Source organism: Hipposideros armiger, unplaced genomic scaffold (assembly GCF_001890085.2).
Source record: "Hipposideros armiger isolate ML-2016 unplaced genomic scaffold, ASM189008v1 scaffold_281, whole genome shotgun sequence".
Classification (NCBI taxonomy): domain Eukaryota; kingdom Metazoa; phylum Chordata; class Mammalia; order Chiroptera; family Hipposideridae; genus Hipposideros; species Hipposideros armiger.
In genome coordinates this window covers 1173983-1195458 of record NW_017731631.1, presented here as the reverse complement: position 1 = coordinate 1195458, position 21476 = coordinate 1173983, and the positions used below count along the sequence as shown (strand labels likewise).

Sequence of the window (21476 nt, the reverse complement as noted above, 5' to 3'; positions counted from 1 at the left end):
TAGGGAACTTGTTTTAATAAATTCAAAAAAAAGCTTGCAATTTAAATTGTTTTCTTTCACACGGGTGCTTTTAAAGTACCTTAAAACAATTTTTTCTCTTAAGCAATTCAAACACATTCTCCTCCCTGTTACTAGCAATCTTATTATTTATTTTAATTTCATGCATTTGCTTAGCAAATCTTCTATTCAAAGATAGTGATAAGTTATACTTTAGGACAGCCCATTTCCAAATGTCCTCAGCTTCCTATTTGGTGGTGCACAGATGAATGAGGTGATGCTGTATTTCCCATACATATAAATGAGATCCTCACTTTTATGTGTATTTCTTCTTCTTCCATGTATGTCTACAATTCTCCTCTCCTATTCTACCGTCTCTTAACCACTTCTCTTCCACACCCAGAATTATTTGACATTCTTGGGCCTTGAATAACAGATGTGAATCTGCATCTGCCTTTTACCTGCAACAAGATGGACCTTTTAAGGGCAGGAACCACCCCTAAAGGTACAACTTTTGGATACCCAGGGTTAAGATGGACCCCAATGACTCCTTATTGACACTGTTATGTGTGTAGGCAAGAATCATTACAGATCGACGGCATTTCCTGGGTCTTAGAAGAAGTTCCTATGAATCATCAAGACTGGTTTGAGATTGAAGAGTAGGGTGAGTATATTATGCTCTTCATTGGTTTGCATGTCTCTGTACTGGTGCTGCCTCCTGGAAGTATGAAGAACCTGACAGTTTTCTTTTCTGGTAGTAACTAAATTTGCTCCTTGAACTTATTCATGTCTTTCTCCCAAGAGCAAATGCTCACTTTCTCTCAAGTGGCTGCTTCAAGCAAGGGACCTCTTTTCCTTAAGAACTGAACCAACCAGCTCAGTGACTGTCAAAATAATTGATTTTTCCAGATGGTGTTAAAGAATAAGTTCTACCACCGGGTGAAAAATGTAATCCAGAAAGAAATTTTTTTTAATTAACCCATTTTAGTGATTTTTAAAAAAATTGACTGTGTGGCCTTAAATGGTTTCTATGATTAAAACATGATTTTGTGCTTTTCATGTTATCCTGATAACTTGAATGTGTTTCTTATTAACAAATAATGACCAAATGCCCAACACCAGAGCTACAGAAAGAGCAGCAGGAGTGAAAAGCCTGAAGGTAAGAATGCTGTTATACAATTGCCAAGAGGAAAGTCACCGTTGCAGTGGCAGAATGAAATGTTCTATATCTATGCCCTTTCCTCTCTCTAAGACCATTTGGTCTTTCATTTGGAAAGAAGTTTATAGAACCACAATCACTGAAAGATAGGATAGCCCATGGAAAAATAACATGAAATATTTGAAATGATTGAAATACATTCTATGAGGGTGGGAGCTGAGGTTGGTGGAGCAGGGTGGGAGCAAATTTCTTTTATGGAGAACAATTGAAATCCATTCCCTTTTGACTTTCTAGAGAGCAGTATAGCATTTGGTCCTTGGCACAGGAGGCAAATCCCTATTGGTCAGCGGTGGCAAAAGTGTGGTCCAAGTATTAGATTCACCTTAAAGCTTAATTTCATCTTGACTTGAAGCAGATATTTCTCAAAATATACACCTAAAGCAATAGTATACTTTACATTAGAAAAAATAGAGATAGATAGAATGAGGGGGAGAGACTGACTCTTCTAGTGTGTCGTGTTTGGCATCACTGCTGGAAATGCAAATAAGTGAATGCTAGAATGCTTGCTAAAAGAAGGCGTTAAGTGTCCTGACATGACAACCTGTAGTCAGCTTTCAGATCTGATATATAGACTCCATTTGTTGCAATCTCTTGGTGTATAAGCTAAACTGATTATTTTTCTATGGGTCATGGTCAAGGGAGAGCTATTGGGGGAAAAAGAGGATGCTGGCACCTATCAGATTAAACTCTGAATGGCTATTTTGCCAAGAGTCAGGGGAATGAACTCTTCATAAATACTTGTCATGTCAATCTCTGGTGAAGATCAGTTTCTATATTCTCAGTCTATGCCTCTTTCTTGGTGCCATTGGGATGATATAAAGAAAGCACACTTATATGTAATAAAACCCAACAAAATTTTATAGTTTGAATTTTTAATGGATCTTAAAACCAAGTTTTCAAGTGAATCATATCAATTACGTACTTGGGAAAGTATCAGCAGCCACATTTTAAGCTTCTCTAGTAGGACATCTTCCCTGAGGTCCTTCTCTCTGTCAAGGACAAATCAAGTAAGAAGTCTCCCCAGACAAATTGTGTTGTGTGAGAAAGTCCACAACCACTAATGGTTTTAGATTTGTGTTCTAGAGAGAGAAATTGGACAAAGTCCCAGTTTGACAGAAATCCATCAGTGAAAATTCACTACTTGTAGAATCAAGAAGTTTATCACTTTGAATTTTTTGGTAATGCACTGGCTTTACCCACATGTCTACAAGTGACTTCTGAGACTGCTTCTCTAGCATAAATGCTCATCAATAGGTTTCAATCACTAGCATTCTTAGGCCCTTGGTAAAATGATTCACAGCTTTCAACTCCTAATGTTAGATGCATGCATTATTGAATTTGCTTTTTGCACTTATATTAAATTATGATCTCATTAGCAAGGAGTTAAATAAGTTTGAGCTACATGTGTGAACTACATAGATATAAATACTCTCTCAGAGGGAGTTTTTAACAGCTAAGCACTGCGTAACTCTGCAAATCATTGTAGCTGTCCCTGTGAAATGAGGGTTGCCCGGGTGGCCAGAGTCCAGTATGTGCATGATCCCCAGTTGTGGAGAAAGCTCAGGCTTTCTCCAAGGGTAGAAGGATTGATATAGCATAAACCCTCATTCTTCTAGAATCTTTCATTCCAGAAACTCCTGTGAAAATAAATGGGTAGAAATTTTTAAAGAGGGCTGCAGACACTAGAGTAGTCTAAGGCCTATTTTGAACTGCCACAGCCACAAGCAGCTATTATATGGAGAGGTAAATCCTTTCACTACACATATCCTTAGGTAACCTACAGAAAAGAATACAAAGGACCTCAGAGTAAATTCTTTCATCCAGCAAAGAATCTTCTCTTGCTTGTTCATAAACTGGCTCAACTTAATAAATCAAGACCTACCTGGGCAGAGATGTATGCATCTGCCTATCTGTACAGCAGGTCCTCAAATAATGTCATTTCATTCAACATCATTTCATTATAACAATGAGATGTGGTAGGAACCTAACTCTTTTTTAGATCAATTAACCCTTGGTAAAATTGGTTTTGTTATACATCATTTTGCTGAAAGTCACAGAACCTATCAACGGTGTTAAGTGAAGACTTATTTTACATGCCTGTGATTTCCCAAGTGATGCTAAGAGTTCTCCAGAAATGGCAAGGAAAGCACATGACCTATTGGGAAAGTTGACTTGTCATCATTGAAACCTAAAATATCTTCAGTAAAAAAGCCAGCAAAACAGAGAATGGCTGTCCTTCCTTCACTGAAGTGAAGGTAATTCTAAAAAGTTATTTTTAAAAAATCGCTACGTACCAAGAAGCAACTGTTAGTAACTTGGAATGAGGTTTGGATGAGACATAAGGTGAGGAGAGGGCTTCCAGCTTAGGTTGTGATAAGTTTCCATTTCCATCATCCAGCTATTGGGTTGTTAGAGCAGGTTTCTAATTAAACATGCAAATACATCCTTACTCATATATTTATTTTACTTCTCTGTGATCTCCTTGTCTTTCTCCATAACCTACAAATTTACACATATATCTATCTCTCCTAAGGGTGCTTCTGTCATCATTTAATAAACAAACATTTGCTTTTTAGGTGTCCCTGCTCATAAAGGACAAGTAAACTCATTTAGAGCAAAATATGTCCCACAGTCTCTCAAGTGGGTGAATCATGCTATATACTGGGTTCCTATATTTTTAAAACCTAGCACCATATCCATAGCACAAATTCTTATCTCAACCCTTCTAGGATCATTATTTAGAGAAATCAACTTGGTTATTAATTTTCAAGGCCATTTTTTCTCTTTTCCACTATGGGGAAACTCAGCACCCTCACACTACTCTCTTCACATTTCTGTGTTCATAAGAAAGAATCCAACATGGTTCCAACTACCTATTTTAGGTATATCCTGAAATTTAAATTTTAAAATAAATTGGACAGTTCTTTTGAAATATATCAAAATTTTAGTTACATTTTAAAAAAATATACAGCTTCTACTTTCACAGGGAAAAAAATGGTGTTCGTATCATAAAACTGTCTCCATGTATAATCTTGGCCATCACTAAAATAGCATTGAACTTTGAAATGGCTTGCAGGAATGAGCTGGGAACCTAGGCAACCACCACCTGTGGCTAGATGCCTTGGATTAGTGAGCACAGACCTTTGTATTTGAGTAATTACTAGGTGTAGATGGCAGAGATACGCAGAAATATGTATCAGCCAGTTGTTTTCTTCAAATGCAGAACTCATTTTCAAGGCACTATGAATTACATTACTACCCCTATTTTTAAAAAAAGACACCATTTCATGACTGTTCCCCACACTCAAAAATTATCATCCTGCCACAGGTCAGCACTACCTTCCCATACTTTTAAATGACTATCTAATTCTCATTTGCTTTTACCCTCTCAATCTGATCAATAATGCATATACATTTTTATAACTTAGGTGCAGTAAACTATTTTCTTCTTAGGGGAACTTTGCACTTTCCCCCCACCCCACCCCCAAACATTTTTTTAAACAAAATGGAACAAGGATGGCATTTGTAAACAGTTACTCCTTGTTTCATTTTACATCTCTCAGGAAGCTGTGCATTTTAACAAGGAATGTTGCTCAAACTTAAAGGTGTGCAGTTCTCATGGTGGAATTTTAGGTATCAGTAAGGAAAATATTTTTGGACAGGGGAATATTCCCAGAACCCCTGAAATTACATCACAAACCTCTCCTGTTTTCTCCCTAAGCTTGTCACCCCATGCATTTGTCTTTGGAGGATCTCTACTCAGCAAAAAAGTTCATAGCAAGCCCTTCAGAAGAAATATGCCTAACTAATTCCCACATAAGAATCTGAACTACTTTGTTTAATTCTTTCTGTTCTCTATTGAGGTGACTACAATAAATATGTCTGACTTGTAATTCTCTGAGATACCAGTAATTGCTCTGAAACACTACCCTGGAGACATATTGCTACACCTGAGTGACAGGCCCCAGCTGCAAGATATGCCCTTGCTAGGTTGATAGTTATTTGGAGTATGGTGGTCCCTAAAGAAAAAAATGCATTATGAACGCCCAAGCCCAAAGAACAAAAATAAGGCAAACTGCTACCCTTATGTGTGTTCCATTGGAGAATGCACAGTACAGAGTTGGAGGCATATTAATTTGCCTTCTGGCCTGTCCCACAATTTGCTGTGCAAGCTTGAGTATATTGCTTAACATATTTGTACTTCAATTACTTTACTTATAAAGTAGAAACCATAAATCTACCTTCTTAGAGTGATCATCAAACTTGACCAATAATAATAATTATAATAATTATGTGAGTACTAAGCTGAAATACAAAATTCTACAAGACAGTTATCTATTCAACAAATATTTATTTAGAGAACCATTATTCTAAGTGGGGATACAAATCCATAAGCCATTGTCACTGCCCTTGAAAAGCACACAGTGTAGTGACAGTTACAAAACATGGGCAGAAATAATTAGGCAAGGTAAAAGAAGAAGGGGAGAGAAAATATTGGAGCAGGGAGAAAAAATGGTCTCATGGAGAAAGTGACATTTAAATTGACCAAATGCCCATGTAATTCCACTTCCTTTACCAAATTGTGTGTGTGTGTGTGAGGGGGGCGTCAATAGATTTGGTTGATTTGGATTGGGCTAGGCAATACATCTACTAACATACAGTAAGAGAGAAAATTACAGCAGTTTTCCTCTGCCATCTTGGAAATGTACTCCACCCCATAGCAACATACTATTCTAGGAGATTTGGATTTTAAAGTACTTTCTTTTCTTGGCAGCTATCCTAACCTTGTTAAGTGGTATTATCTGTGATTTCTGATCACAGCTTTCATGTTCCTTGGCTGTGCTGCTGCTTGAAATGTTTTTTCTCTTTCATTTTTATTTAGAAGTTCCCAAATGCACATTGGGTCCCTGCCAAATTTCATAAGCCCTGGGTTTTTTTTTTCCATCAAAGACTAAACCTCTAAGAGCATATAATTTCAGATTTCTCTAAAGTCCTGGTACATCAGATGAGGTCTGGATGCCCTAAGGCACGGTTTCTCAACCTTGATACAATTGACATTTGGAGCTCCATTGTGGGGGGCTGTACTGTGCATAGTAGAGTGTTTAGCTGCATCCCTGGCCTCTGAAATCAAGGTGCCTGTAGAATTCCCCCACCCAGCTGTGACCATGAAAAATGACTCTAGACATTGCCAAATAACACCTGGAGAACAAAATCACTCCCATTTGAATACCATTGCTCTAAGGTAACCTCCACTCTAACTGTGCAGGCCATGGGAGTAGAGAGCAGTTACAAGCTATTCTGTGGAATCCACTGGATGGCCTAAGGCAGGGATAGATGATTTGTCAGAACTAAGGTGCTAAATTGCTAACATACTGAGCCTTGGTTTTGGCAAGAGTGGATGGTGGCAGCCCGGAATAGAGCCAGCAGAGGAAAACACCTTCCTTCCTCCAAAACCAGAGCTTCTCAAACATTTTTGCCCCAGGATCCCTTTATACACTTAAAACTTATAGGTAACCCCTCAAAATTTGGTTTATGTGTGTTATATGTATTAATATTTAGCATATAAGAAATTAAAATGCAAGAATTTTAAAAGAATATATTCATTAATTCATTTTAAAATAATAAATCTAATATATGTTAACATAAATACCATACTTTTATAAAAAATAACTATATTTTTCCAAAACAAAATAAATTAGCAAGGAGTGGCATTGCCTTACATTCTTGCAAATCTCTTTAATTTCTGGCTTAATATAAGAGACTAGGGTTCTCACTTCTGCTGTTTTATTCGATCTGTTGTGATAGCACATGTCATACAGCCTTTAGGAATCTCCACTGTACATCATTAGGGAATAAGAGTGAGAAGGATAAGGATGTCTTGGTATTATTATAAAAATAGTTTTGACCTCACAGACCCTCTGATGAAATGGTTGCAGGGATCCTCCAGGGGTTCTTGAACCACACTTTGAGAACCACTGCTCTAAGCTACCATGTCACACTTTCAACCTAGCTCATGTAAAAGGCGACAAACTTTTTTTTTGTATTGTGAAATAAACATTTTTTTAAATTAGTTTCAGATGTGAAACACAGTGCAATACTTATACATTTACCTCTCAAAGTGACAACCCCTCTCTCCCTATCCACCACTCCACTCCTCCCCCATATCATATATATCTATTACAATTCCCTTGACGCCACTTCCACACTATATTCCACGTCCTGTGACTATACATATATTCAATTATAGTTGACATACAGTATTATACAACATCAGCTTCAGGTGTACAGTGCAGTGATCAAGCCCCTACACCATCCATGAAGGGGTCTCCCTAACAAGACGTGACCATCTGACACCCTACAAACTATTTACAACATTATTAATTATATTCCCCAAACTGTCTTTCATATCCCTGTAGCAATACTGTAGTTACATTAAAAAAATATATGCACTCCTGTGTTTATTGCAGCGCTATTTACAATAGTCAAGACTTGGAAACAAACAAAATGCCCATTGGTTGACTACTGGATAAAGAAACTGTGGTACATTTATACAATGGAGTATTACTCCACTATAAAGAAGAATGAAATCGTACCATTTGCAACTATATGGATGGACCTAGAGGCTATTATGTTAAATGAAATAAGTCAGTCAGACATCGACAAACTTTTTTAAAACCCAGGATCTCTAGGCAGAGATCACTATTTAAACCTTAGTGTAAGTGCCTTTAATCAGATTGCTTTATTCCTGAGGTCTAATAAGAGTAGCTATACTGAGGAAATTGAATGAAGTAATCTGAAGAACATAGTCTCTTGAGGGAGAACAGGAGCTGGTGAGAGCTTAGTCAGAGAGCAGCATGAGGATGCTGATCATTTTGCAATACGAAAATAAGAAGCACAGAAAGGAAGAAGGAAATGCTTTGTACTTTTTCCTGTGGTCCTGATGGAGTTGGTCACCCATATGCCATTGGAAAGCATCCTCCCTGCAATCTGAGCTAAGTGCCAGAATCTTGAGCCCAGGTGCCAGTGCCTAGCATAAGGCATAGCACTGGCGGAGAGGTGGTGGTGATAAAGCAAAAAATAAGAGGAAAGGAGGGAGAAGGGAGCCCAACAGTGGGGATTAGAGGAGTAGGCAGTTACAACAGAGATCTCAGGGCCATAGATGACCTGTCTGTCCTTTAAAAGCCTAAGATTTAACTTTCACTGCCAATAATATCTTTTTTTTTTAAGCTGAGCCATCCTGCCACCTGTTGGCAGCTCAGCGGCTGCTCAGCTTGGGCTGGGAATCGAACCACTGTTGCTCAGAGCTCAAACTCTTGAGCAAGCTCTTAACCAACTGAGCCACTCAGCTAGCCCGCCAATAATATCTTAAATAGGCTTAAAGTTTTGAGTATCCTCTGTTGCTTTACATTCTAAGCAACTGGTTGGCATTTGAGAAGCCTAAGTCTCTGAGCATTGATTGAAGGGACTTGTTTAAAGTATAAAAGGGCCACAATTTCCTGGTGAGTTACAAAATGCAAATATTCTGGCTGCCAAGCCTTGCACTAACTGAGAAAGTGTCACCTCCCGAACACTAAAGGTTTATAGTTTTTCAAATCTCAAGTACTCTGAAATTACATATCATTTTCAAATGATGATACATTTCTCAGAATATATCAAGATAAGATGGTCCCTCTGTTCTCAACAGCAAAGTAGGAAAGAAAGGAAATAGGCTTTGGGGACTTGGTCTGATAGAAGCCAGATCTCTGTGACTCTAGAAAATCTTGTCAATGACGGATATGTTGGTGGGTCTAACTTATCCAAAATAAGCAAAGAAATTTTATGTCATGTTCATAGCTACATAAGTATGTCTGCTTTTCCTCCTTGTAAATTAGTGGCATTCAAAATAATACGTACTAGTATTAGCAGTATTGTTCACATGAATCTGAACACACAGTAGTTTATTTCCTCATAATAAAAGTATGCCACCTTATATATATAATTAATATTTTATCCAAAGTTATAAGGGACACTTTATTTAAAATTTATTAGCTCTAGAAAGATGACAGGGTACAGTTTATTATTCCCATTTTATAGCTGATAAAATTTCTAAGAGAAATTCCTAGGACCAACAGGGTTTCCTGCACTTGGCCAGTGGCTCTGACTGTAGTCCTTATCCTTTAAGGGGTGGAGGACTAAGGAGAAGTGGCCTGGCCTCCTGGGAAATATATTAGCCTCTCATTTAAGGAAGTCTTATCTTCCCAGAACAGCTTACCTAAACTGTTCCTCCACAGTGCTATCCACAGTGGCAGAGTCAGTTTGCCATTTTAGGTCATGTCACATTAGTACATAATCTATTCTTCAACAATCTGGTTCACCCTCTGGTGATCTGAGTTGACTACAGACATATGACCATCTCAGAAAGATAGCCAGTCAGTAACTTAAAAAACAATCCATAGGTTAGTTCTCCCACTGTTGAAAGCATTCTTCTTATCCAAAATGCAGAGGTCCACATTACACTTTTAATACTAAGACCGGGATGTACATAAAAATTCAATTTGTGGAGTGAAGATGTGTATGGAGTACAGTTCTTTCTGTAATGATTTTTAGCTTGGCAAGATATTTGTGTAATAAAGGACAATTAATCAGAAGTCATGTTATTCAAGCAGAATCTATTTTCTATTCTGTTCTGATTCATCCTTTTGTCTAGTTTCACATATGGAAAGAGTTCCCCTTCTAGCCTGGTCCCCTTCTCCATAGAACTTGCTTTCTGTCTGGAAGTACAACAAGACACCTGGTTAGATCAAACCTAACACACCTCTGTCATAAATCTACTGCAAGCTGCTGCCAATAATTATCACTTGAGAGGAGACTCTCCTCATCACACACAGGCTATCTGAGGAGTGCCTTTTTTCTATCCTCATTATTTAACAGTGTGTGCCGATTACTCAAAGCGATATGGGCAGGCCCTGGTAAATATAGCGTTGCTGTAGTGTTAGCTTTTTATAAGGTAATGCTCAGGTTGCCTGCAGTGTCTAAAATTACTCTGTGGCCAGGGCCCCCTGCTTTATCGCTTTCTATAGTTTTAAAGTAGTTTGAAGCTTGAATAACATAAAATAACATAATATAATGTTATTTATGTTATTTCCCACGTGAAGAACGCCTGTAAACCTTGCAGTATTGAAACTCAGTGAACAAGGCATCTTAGACAAGCTGAAAAACAAATGGTGGTACGATAAGGGGGAATGTGGAGCCAAGGACTCCGGGAGTAAGGTCAGTCGCTGAAGGTCTTTTTGTACTGATTAGCAATCACATTTTGAACCACTGTTTATTTTCTACCCTAAAATGGCTTTCCTTCCCAACACACTCCCTGACACAGTGGGACCTCTTTATAACACCAGCACTAAAGGACTAAGGCAAATACCAGCCTCAGAGGCCTGCCACATGACATCAATTACTGACTCTAGAGAACTATTGTTATTAGGGAGCTCAACCTGACCCACTGCATTTCCAAAGCTGTAAAATAAGGAGCTGTGTTATAAGGGGGTTTTACTGTATTTCACACTTCCAAAATTCAAAGAAGAAGTATAAAAATAACAACTAAAAAAAAACAAAGTTCCAGTTGTGACAGTATTTTTTCTTAACCTCTTACAGTGTCAGAGACTTTGTAGTTGTAAATAACTTTGATTATTAATATATTATGTCAATCCCATCTGAAAGCAAAGAAATAAATAACAAAGACTGGTCTCTGTAAACAGAATGATTAGCCTCCCCCCAGCTGCTGTTATATGGAGTTCAGCATCTACTTGGATCTCGAATCTCATTAAGTCTGTCACACTTCTGTCCTCCAAAGATGTCATTTGAATCTCTGTAATACTTTTTAAATTTATTCGCATGCTCCTTAAGGGTATACATTGTCAGAATAACATTCCATTGATAAGCATGAAACACTCTTCCCCACCTCCTGCCTGCCCCTCTTTGCTCCCTAAGAAAGTTCTTTTTAATTTCAATTTTTGCCTTTCCTTTTTTTGAACTAATATTGTGGTATCAGTTAATTCATTTCATGAAATGCCACTCATTTTCCCTGTGCAGTGAACCATTTTGCTACTGGTTTTCTATATCCCGCAAGAGGGAATTCTGTGAAACTTAAATACATTGTACTTGAAACTGTTCTTGTTACTACAACTTACATGGGTTATGTCAAAGAACACCTTTCCCCCATCAAATACCACATACATATAAAAATCTCATGGCAGAGGGAGGGTTACCAGGAATTGGTCAATTTCCCAATGGACTGCAGAACATCCTTGCAGATAGCCTCACCAGCTTCCTTATGGAAATGATACATTGTTCCATAAGTATTAGAAAGTCTTACTTGTGTAGCTGTCATTCATCCTAAAAGAGTGACTATTTATTTGCAAGGTTGTTGTACACATGAGGCACACATATACCACCTTTCCTGACCATGTGATTCAATTCCAGTTGGCCTTTTTACTAAGATAAACAAGTACAGGACTGGATCCTATGAAAATAGAATCCAGATGTGGCTGTATCGTCTTTACATTTAATTCTTTAGATGATACCAGGACTAGCTGAGCCACATAGTGTTGAGTGTCAGCAATGGCTGTCTTCTGCTCACTGTGTTATCATTTCATAAGTTTCTTAAGTCACTGAGTTAACAATTTGGATATTCCATTCAATTGCATTCAGCAGCAAAATGGTTACATTCTCTCTAAAAAGACTACAAAATGCTATTTTATTTTATTTTATTTTTTTCAAAGAAAGTCTCCTGGCCTTTGGTGTGTCCTACCTCAAGGTAGGGCTCAAGGCACGAACTTTTTTCTTTCCGTGATTCAGCAGTTCAGTTTTTGCTTTTTCACGCAGGCAGATAGCTTAGTCAGATTTGCACAGTTTGACCTGAAAGTCACTGACCGGCTTCCTCAATTTTCCCCCTATTTTGAATAGAAAACAGATAAGTGTACTGTTTTTTAAATTACTCACTACATTCCCCAGAGTAAAAGCTAAAAATGAGCTGGATTTTTTTTTAAATCATCAGCCTCCTGGAAAAGCTTTCTTATTTGTATGGAGCCAATTCAGAACCCTCCTGACAGTTTCCTTAAACTCTCAGGAAGATGGAATAGAGCCATTTCTTTGTGTTGCACCCTTGTTCCAGCTGCACAAAGACTTGCTGACATGAGGATGAGCACTTAGCAACCAGTTCCCAAAAGGAGCAATTTCTCAGCCACTGGGAGAAAGGGGAGAGTTAATCCTTTTTAAATAAACATTTGTGAAGTAACTCCCCAGATAAGAATATCAGAAACCTCTAATATTCTTACCTGGTATCTTAAAGACTAGCTGTTGACAAGTTTGTTACAAGGAAAACAAGAGAGAAAGGGGTGTTGCGGGGCAGAGAGGGGAAAGAGTGCTTCAAGTTCCCAAATGAAGAGTGTTACATTTATAGAGATTATGTCACAGCTCAACTCTGGTAAATGGTGTTTATTGAGATTGGCAGAGGACTCAGTTGTGCTTGTGTTTACACTTTTGCTCCCGTGCCCAAGTGCTGTTTTATTTAGTTGTTGACACTATTTTGAAGTACTAAAGGATTTAAGAAGTCAAAATAAAAGAACATACAGGTGAGGACTACAACTGTCAACAGAAGCACAATCTACCATCTTGCTGGCTATTGTGAAACATCAGTCAGTTGCCAGAGTTGAGTCATAACACTTACATCAATGTTTAGTTATCTTACAACTTAGAACTATCCTATACTGTTGTACTGTATTATAATGTTCCATTGCCGTTGTTTTCCCCAAGAACTAATCGCCTTGTTCATTTCTCTTAGGACAAGACCAGCGCTCTGAGCCTGAGCAATGTGGCAGGCGTTTTCTATATACTTGTCGGAGGTCTGGGGCTGGCCATGATGGTGGCTTTGATAGAATTCTGTTACAAATCACGGGCAGAGTCCAAACGCATGAAACTTACAAAGAACACCCAAAACTTTAAACCTGCTCCTGCCACCAACACTCAAAATTATGCTACATACAGAGAAGGCTACAACGTGTATGGAACAGAGAGTGTTAAGATCTAGGGGTACGGTTAAGGTCTAGTAAACTAATCAGCCTTACATTACTGTATGTTAGTCTCTTTCTTTATTTTTCTTTCTTTTGTTTCTTAGTTTTGTTTATTGTTTCATTGTCTGTTCTTTGCAACCATTTGATTCTTTGAAAACAATGGTTGTGCTTTTTTTGTCAGGCAGTAGTGCTTTTCTAATAGCATAGTTGTAATTACATTATTGTCTGTGCCCCAAAAGGAAGAAAATATTCTCTAGAGCAGCACTGTTCAATAGATATATTTGCGAGCCACATGTGTAAACCACATGTGTAATTGTAAGTGCTCTGGTAGCCACATTTTAAAAAGGAACACAAGTGAAATCAATTTAATGATATATTTAACCCAAGATATACTTTCAATGTGTTATCAATGTAAAAGTTAGTGAGACATTTTATATTCTTTTCTTCATACTAAGTCTTAAAATCTGGGTTGTATTTTATACATCTCAACACATACTAGCCACATATTGTGTTCAATAGTCACATGTGGCTAGTGACTATTGTTTTGGACAGTGCAGTTCTAGAGACAGCAACTTCTCTGAAACTAAGTTAAAATGAGGAATGGAAGTGGGGTACTGCCACCTTAAGAAATACAGTGTTTCCATAGCAGAGCAGTGGTTCTCTTAAGTGTAAGCCTGAGACAATTTCTTTAATCTTTGAGTTCTTTTGTTGTCCCTTTCTTAGAACTAATATTCAGGTAAGTATCTCCCAAAGAACAGTTTAGGCTCCTTGCTGCTGGCTGCCCCAGATTCATACTTAGATGAACCTGACGGATGCCACTTTGACTCTGGCAGCTATAGCCAACCCCACCCCCCACCCCCCCACCAATAATTCAGATATGTTCAAAGGCAAGCTTGAATTAGGATAATGCATCCATTCTGGAAGTATTCAAAAGAATATAGTCTTGTTACCTTTAAGTGCAGCTGTCATCACTAACACACCTATCTGAAGTGGAACAGAACATTTAGCAGCTTCATAGCCCTTATTTTAGGTGAGAGATGTTTTTACCTCATGAGTCAATGTCAATGTGCTTGAATTTCTACAAATGCATTTTTTTTTATATTTCTCACTTGTGGATCTAAATTCAGCTAATTTTTAAATAATATTTCATCCAAATAAATCATTTGTCTTCACCATGGAAAGCATTATCTTGTTTAATGAAGTTGCTGGTTGTTCTTTCCTGCTGCACACTGCAACCTTTTCAGCACATGGCCACAACACATTCAGTACACTTAACTAACCCACTAATAAAACGTTCCCATTGCATTGCTGAATGTATAATACATGGATTCATTTGTAATTAGCACTGTTTGCATGCTAGCATTTAATGTTCCAGTGTGCTTAAAATATTTTATTCTTGAGTGGGTTATATAGGCCATTGCATTTGGGGCACATTATTTGCTTTTTTACAGGATTGTCCATGGATGATTTCAGCCTAGCTTAATTATCCCAAATTCTGAGATACTGGTATCCAAAGAAATAATATACCTTAAATCCACATAGCAGTTTTCCAAGTACTCTCACATTTATTGCCTCAATTGAGGTAATGGCTCAGAAAGTATTTTCCCTTTTAAGTAAATAAGACCCAGCCACACAAATGACGTGCTCAAGGCAACACAACTAAGTAGTGACAGTTCTGGAACTAGAACTCAGCCCTTCTTCCTCCTATAGCTGTATTCTTTATTACACATGCTTCCTCTAACCCCCCAGGTGCTGGTAGTCTCCAGGAACCTTGAAATCCCAATGGCATCCTATCAAATGGAGGGTGGATTCTAAGTTTATGCCCCCCTTGTTTACAAAAACAGTCTTGAGGGACTGACTTTACCAAGCCTCCATATGCCCAACTTATGCACCTGATATGAGGTTGTATATTCAATCACTTCTACTTTCCCCAAAAGAATCCCTCTGAAACAGAAGGGTACAAGGGCTCAGGGTCACACAGCCTCTAGACCCTCTTTATTACCAGCCATTCCATTTTAGAATATAGGTCCCTATTCCCCAATTACTATAGCCTCAGTCTCTTATTAAAGCCTCAGAGCAGTGCTTCTCAAATGTCAGTGTGCATGTGAATCACCAGAGAATCTTATAAAAGTGCAGATCCTGATTCAACAGGCCTGGGATGGGGTTTGAGATTCTACATTTCTCACAAGCTCCCAGGTCATGTTGATGCTGTTGGTCCAGGGAGTAGTAATATTGTAGATAATATTATCTCAGAACATGTAACTTAAGGGAAGGAAGGAAGGAAGGGAGGGAGGGAGGGAGGGAGGAAAGAAGGAACTGGGATCAGCAAACCTTTGGGCAGAATGTTGCCGTCCTAGAGGCCCAGGACATCAAACCTGGGGAAAGAGCTTCAGAAATAAACTTGACACAACTTCTGGGTCTCTGGCTTTCCCTTAGTCATCTTGGTTGATCCATTTTATGAAGCAAAATTCAGGCTAATTAAAGCAAAAATCACCTTTTATTGACATCAATGCCAATGTAGTTATAGCCCAGTTAACAAGCAACTTGGCAATCATCCCTAGGATGAAAAGAAAACCTGGGAAATTCCTCAGCAAGCAAATTGGAACTCCAAGTTTGTGTGATGTCTCCAGACAAGAAAAAAATAAAAAGCCTCAGAGGATGCCAGAAAGAAACCTTACATGTGCCAGTCAAAAGGCACAAAGTAGGCTGAGCAGGAAACAGAAGCCTCTCTGCTGTCCTCAGCCAGTTTGGTGATATAATGTTAGGGGAATGTTGGTTAAGTGAAGAGTGAGCTCTTCATCCATATATCTTTTATTTCCCCAAAAGTTCTGGAATACCTTACAGTGACTTCTTATTTGTTACCTAGTTATTAGGTTTCCAGTTCAATTAGTTGGCCTAGATCTGTCAGGGTCTACTAGAAATGGAGAGGCACCCTGAGATTTCACTTTTATTGCTAATTATCAGAGCCAGCCTTGGGAAATTATGGTACCAGTAATTCTTCAGGAAAAATAACTCAAGGGCAAATCAGCTGCAAAAATACGATCTGGGTGAAATCTGGTTAATAAAAAGGCATCCTTGAAAGAGGACTGAGTTATCTCTTATTTTCTATGGGTGAGAGTAGATTCAGAATTGTTAGACTCCTTGTGGGAACACATGCCTCAGCCTCAGATCCAGCAGACGGCCTCTTTACTTCCTGATGCTTCTCTGGGTTACTGACCTACCACTGGAAGTGTGGCCCCCAAGCATGTCTTGGGAGGAGACCAATTGCCAACTGTTCCAGATTCACTACACCCTAGTGTTAACTCAGCTAATTGTTTTAAGAACTATTTTCCAATTTCTCCATTGCTATTCAGAACTACTTCTGGCTTCTTTGGTTTCTTCAACAATATTTTTGAAATCTTTCTCATTTTCAAGACTTCAAGATGCTGAAGTGAAGGAAAAAGATTTGCATTTTTCCTCTAAGACAGTTCTGTTTAGTCTTTCTAAAAATATTAACTTTGTTCATGCAGCCCGTTTTCAAAGTCATCGATTTTCCTTCTGCAGCCTATGCATAGACATTCTTGCTGGGGAAATTTCCTGCTTAAAGGCTTCATTTTATGTTAAGTGGAAAACAAATTCTGGATAAATGAAGTGGGGATGTTCTTTGTCCCCAAAGGACTTTTACCTCAGTGATAATACTTCATCTATCCCTATTTAAAAGCAGGAAACAGAGGCATTGAGAGATTAGGTGGCTTTCCCAAAGTTATGCAGCTACCATGTTTCCCCCAAAATAAGACCTAACTGGAAAATAAGCCCTAGCATGATTTTTCAGGATGCTCGTAATACAAGCCCTACCCCAGACATAAGCCCCAGTTAAGATCATCAGCCAGACATGACTGTCTGAATAAATGTATGTTTTTGTACATAAATAAATGAATAAATGTAGATTTTTGGAGAAAAAATTTATATAAGACCCAGTCTTATTTGGGGGAAACACAGTAGGTAATGATGTGCTATGGCCAATGGGTAGGGAAAAAGGGATTTTGATCTTTCTTCCATAGATATAAAATTTCTCCAAGCTTCTGAGATAGATATGACTGAGGACTCTGAACATTCCAAGGAAGAGGTTTGCCCACTTCCATGTTAATCTTATTCTGCCCTCTTTGGGGCTTTTGGCCATCAGGTGCATCTTTGACATTCTTCATATAGATACTTTTATTCCAGAGCCAGTGGTAGAAAATGATTATGTCATTTCTTTGGAATAAAATTCATTGTTAGCTCAGGAGAAAAAGAAGGATCCCATTAGTTTAGAGGGAAAAGATGGAGAATAGGTATGTGAACTTGAAGAGGAGACAGGAAAGTGGCCTTAAGGTTCCAGAGTCAGGGCAAATGAATCCCCTGCACGAATTAATCCCTCCAAGAGGAGAGCAACATCAGCGTCTCAATCAGACCCACAATATCAGGGCAAAGACCCCATGAATGCCTAGCCCTTTCATGGATATTACTGTTCTGGCCTTTTCCTGAAATGTGTTTTCTCTTTAAAGTCTCTGTGTTATTTTCAGACTTTATTAACTAAGGTTGTAGGTATTAAGAAAAACAAGCTGTCACCTTTCTGGCAATGAGCAGCAAATTTTCTTCTCACAGGCAAATAGATTTCAATTGAGCAAGACATAGAACATTGTTTACCCTCTGTCCCAAGTAAACAGTCCTTGGTCACAGGTTCTGCAATCAGAATACTATCAGCAGTGTAATTGTCCTGAATATCTATAGTTAAATGGCACTAAGACTTTCTATTATACCTACATCCTAAGTGATTTAATGTCTTGAGTTAGACTTCATGCAATGCCAATATATTCCTATGTACATTGTATAGTAGAGAAGGAACCTAATTTAACCTAATACAAAGAATTTGCATCAGGTGAAAGAATTTAAACAGATTTGTTGCCTAAAGCCAGTCAAACCCGGTGCAGCCCCCGAGATGCCAATTTCAGAAAACAGCTGGTGTTGTTGTCTAAGATAGACTGAGCCATAATAAACTTCTCAATTCCCAATAAAAAGCCCATTCAAATTTAAATTTTCCCCTTGCCTTTGCAGATCCCTTCCCACTAGAGGCATGAGACAAAAGGAATCACCGAAAATGTGGCTGCTTCAAGGATCCTGAGCCAGATTTCACTCTCTTTGGTGTCGGGCATGACACGAATATTGCTGATGGTGCAATGACCTTTTTCCTTTAGTGCCTTATGGAACACTCTGAGACTCGCGACAATGCAAACCATCATTGAAATCTTTTTGCTTTGCTTGAAAAAAATTAAAATAAAACCAACAAAAAAAAGGACATGCAAGATTCCAGTATGCGAAAAAAATCTTATTAGAAAAGTCAATTCAACAAAAGCCATTCTTTGATACCACTGCACAGTATGCAAACACCATGTTCTTTAATACACACACACACACACACACACACACACACACATTTTTTTTTTAATTCTAATTCAGCAAATAGGCCCATCTTAGCTAAAATTATTCTTCCTGATTTAAAAAAAAAATCTCTGACTCCCTGTGTTTGGGAAGACAGACGCATTTATTCTAGGATCTGCTGACCAGATGTTTTTGGTATTTCCTGTTGGTGGTGATTTTCTGTGCACCCTATTTCCTTTCAACGTTGCTGAAATGTGTATATCTTTAGACTGTAAATGCAACACTTAAGAACATTTAAACACTTGGGAAAAGGGACTAAACTGACTTATCTGTGTCCTTGAAATGGTTTTGTGAAAATGTTTTGATAACTTCCCACTCAGTGAGGGGATTAAGAGAGCTTTTGAAACTGACTTTTGGGTGTAGTGAGGGATGGCGCACTATCAGGCATACCTCTCGGTGCTTTCCTAAAACTGATCGTGGGGCTTTCCAAGAAGCCTGGAATTTCAGTTCACAGATCTGTTTTTCTTGCTTCAGTGTACATTTTAAGTCAATATGGCTGAGTATTTAGCATTGAGGTGAGGGAAATGCTGCCTGTATTCCCAAATGCATTTAGAATATCTTTCTCAAAAACAACACTGTGTTTAGCTCTGCTTCTCTGCTAAGTATGCCTTTAAAGTGTACATCATGGAGACAGGAGTGCATTGCAAAGCAGGCCAGTGGGTTCAGACCACAGTTCTACTCTTGCTAGGTCTGTCTTACCAGCTGTTGCCTGCTACTGCCCACAGCTCTCCATCAGACTGCATGTGTCCTTTTCTAGTTTGCAAAGACTAAAATGCATTCACAAACCTACCGCTAAACTGAGGGCCTCAGCATCACTCCCAGGGTCCTTGCTTGGGGAAGTCTCTACTGACTCTCAGAAGATCGCTGCAATGCTCCACAGGCTATCAAGTAACTGTGTACCTGCTGTAGGCATCATCAGAACAGTCAGAGGATGTAGTCTCCGCTCACTAATTACCTCCTATATAACTATGTATGCTTTCAGTAGTTCAGTAGTTTGCTCTCATCAGTGACATGCATTGGGAAGTTTCCAGACTGTAAAAACTAGGAGCTTGAATTCATTTCCCAAGTGTGACCTTTAGATGCTCAGTTGACTTGCCGCGTATTTGCTCTTACCTTCAGAAAAGAAAGAAGTCTCGTTCCAATGAAATGTTTCCAGAAAAGTGTAATATAACATTTCATTGCAAAAAGTGTGTCATAAGTGAATAATTCATTTGTCAAACTTTAAATGGCATTGAACAAAAAACAAAAGCTGTTGTGTTTTTGTTTTGTTTTCATGAAACTGTGATTTTCAACTTCTGAATGCTATAATGTCCCAGCATGGGAAGCTAACGCTGTACGAATATGAAGTTGTATAAAACAAACCAACCAACCTACCCACAAATGTTTTCATAGGTACTGTATAAAGAGAAATGTATGTTTATTGACCCAAATCAGTTTTTCAGAGAGGAAACTTCACTAGGAATGAAGAGACGGGTAAATTGGTTTGTTATTTTTTTAAATCTTGCATGTTTAAAAAAAACAATGATTGCTTCAAATATCTGCTACTAACTTCAAGCTATGGGGGTTTGGCGGTAGTCACTTGAAGTTTTTTTTTTTTTCTAATTCTTTTCTTTTTGTTGTTAAATCTGTACTTCAGTGAACAGAAAAATTGCCAAGCAAACTAATGGCCATAAAAGTGTAAATTGCATGTGTGGGCATAAATTACGGAGCCTCATTGCCATGAGGTATTGTACAAAGTTTTAATACATTTTGTAAATAAAATTGTAAAGAAAGAATTTTGTTTCTGTGCTTCATTTGAAGTTTACTTGGACGCAGATGCCAAGGAGTAATTATTCACTAATTATTTCCCACCAGAAGCTTTGCCAATGATGTAATAGTCACCTTACTGGTGATTTTCACAAAGGATTTATGCCTCTCCCTACCCCAGCTGCCACTGCAGTCAGACTCAGACTCCTCTGCCTAAATGGAACTGTGCCACCAAGACGTTAGATTAGGTTTGTCAGGACCACCAACTGTGAGATGGTATCTACAAACAGAAAGAAGCAAGACCTTAATTAACATTCAAAGGGGGAAAAGTTTGACTTGAGGGCTTTCCATTCCCATTCATTGTCTCCTACACTGTTTAAGACCCTCTCTCCTCAGAGGCCTGCCTCCCAGCTATTCTCCCATCTCCAGATCTGACCTCCCAAGAAAGTACTCAAACTCAGGACTGATGAACCTCAAAAACACTTTCAATTCCTTTCCCACATCATCACAAAGCATAAGTCCTAGTACTCTTGATTTCTTGTCTATGTTTTGTTCTGCTGACTTAATTACTGACAATAACTTAACGTCCCATTGGAAAATCTTTACCAAGGATCACTGATCTAGAGTGAGGGAAGAATAATGAACTTAGGACTGTACTGATTTTAGAATCAGTATAGAGAGAAACAAAAGGCTAATGATCTAGTCTGATTTGTAAATACTAAACATGGAATATAGTTTTATCCAATAAATAAAGCAAGTGTTGAAATATAAACCAGTTTTATACTATGATCACCATAGAAAATGGGATAATGTTAGTAGGATAGGAAAAGGAATAATTTGCAACTAAGCCAGAAAAGAAGAAGAATGCAGTTGAGATGCTAGCAAGATAAAGGAAGAAGAAAGATATCTAGCAGTAGGGAGCTAGGGAACAAGGAATACAAAGCCTTGGAAAAGAAGAAAAACAGGAGTAGGAAAAGAAAACTCATAGAAGATTCTGAAGTGTAAGCTCA

The 21476-nt window shown here is 38.3% G+C and overlaps 1 protein-coding gene across 7 annotated transcripts in view; it reads left to right on the top strand.

Moving 5' to 3' along the window:
* The window catches only part of GRIA3 (glutamate ionotropic receptor AMPA type subunit 3), a 483327-nt gene extending 462832 nt beyond the window's left edge, over positions 1–20495 (top strand). For 2 of the 7 annotated variants that reach the window (XM_019657922.1, XM_019657921.1), the window contains exons 15-17: positions 10351–10465; positions 13035–13282; positions 18337–20495. In XM_019657922.1, coding sequence (XP_019513467.1) covers positions 10351–10465; positions 13035–13280 — 361 coding nt within the window. In that variant the 3' untranslated portion in view covers positions 13281–13282; positions 18337–20495. Of the gene's footprint in view, positions 1–10350; positions 13294–18336 lie in introns of those variants that run through there. The other 5 variants (XM_019657923.1, XM_019657920.1, XM_019657926.1 and 2 more) reach the window with 5 other exon arrangements.
* The last annotated feature ends 981 nt before the right edge of the window (positions 20496–21476 follow it).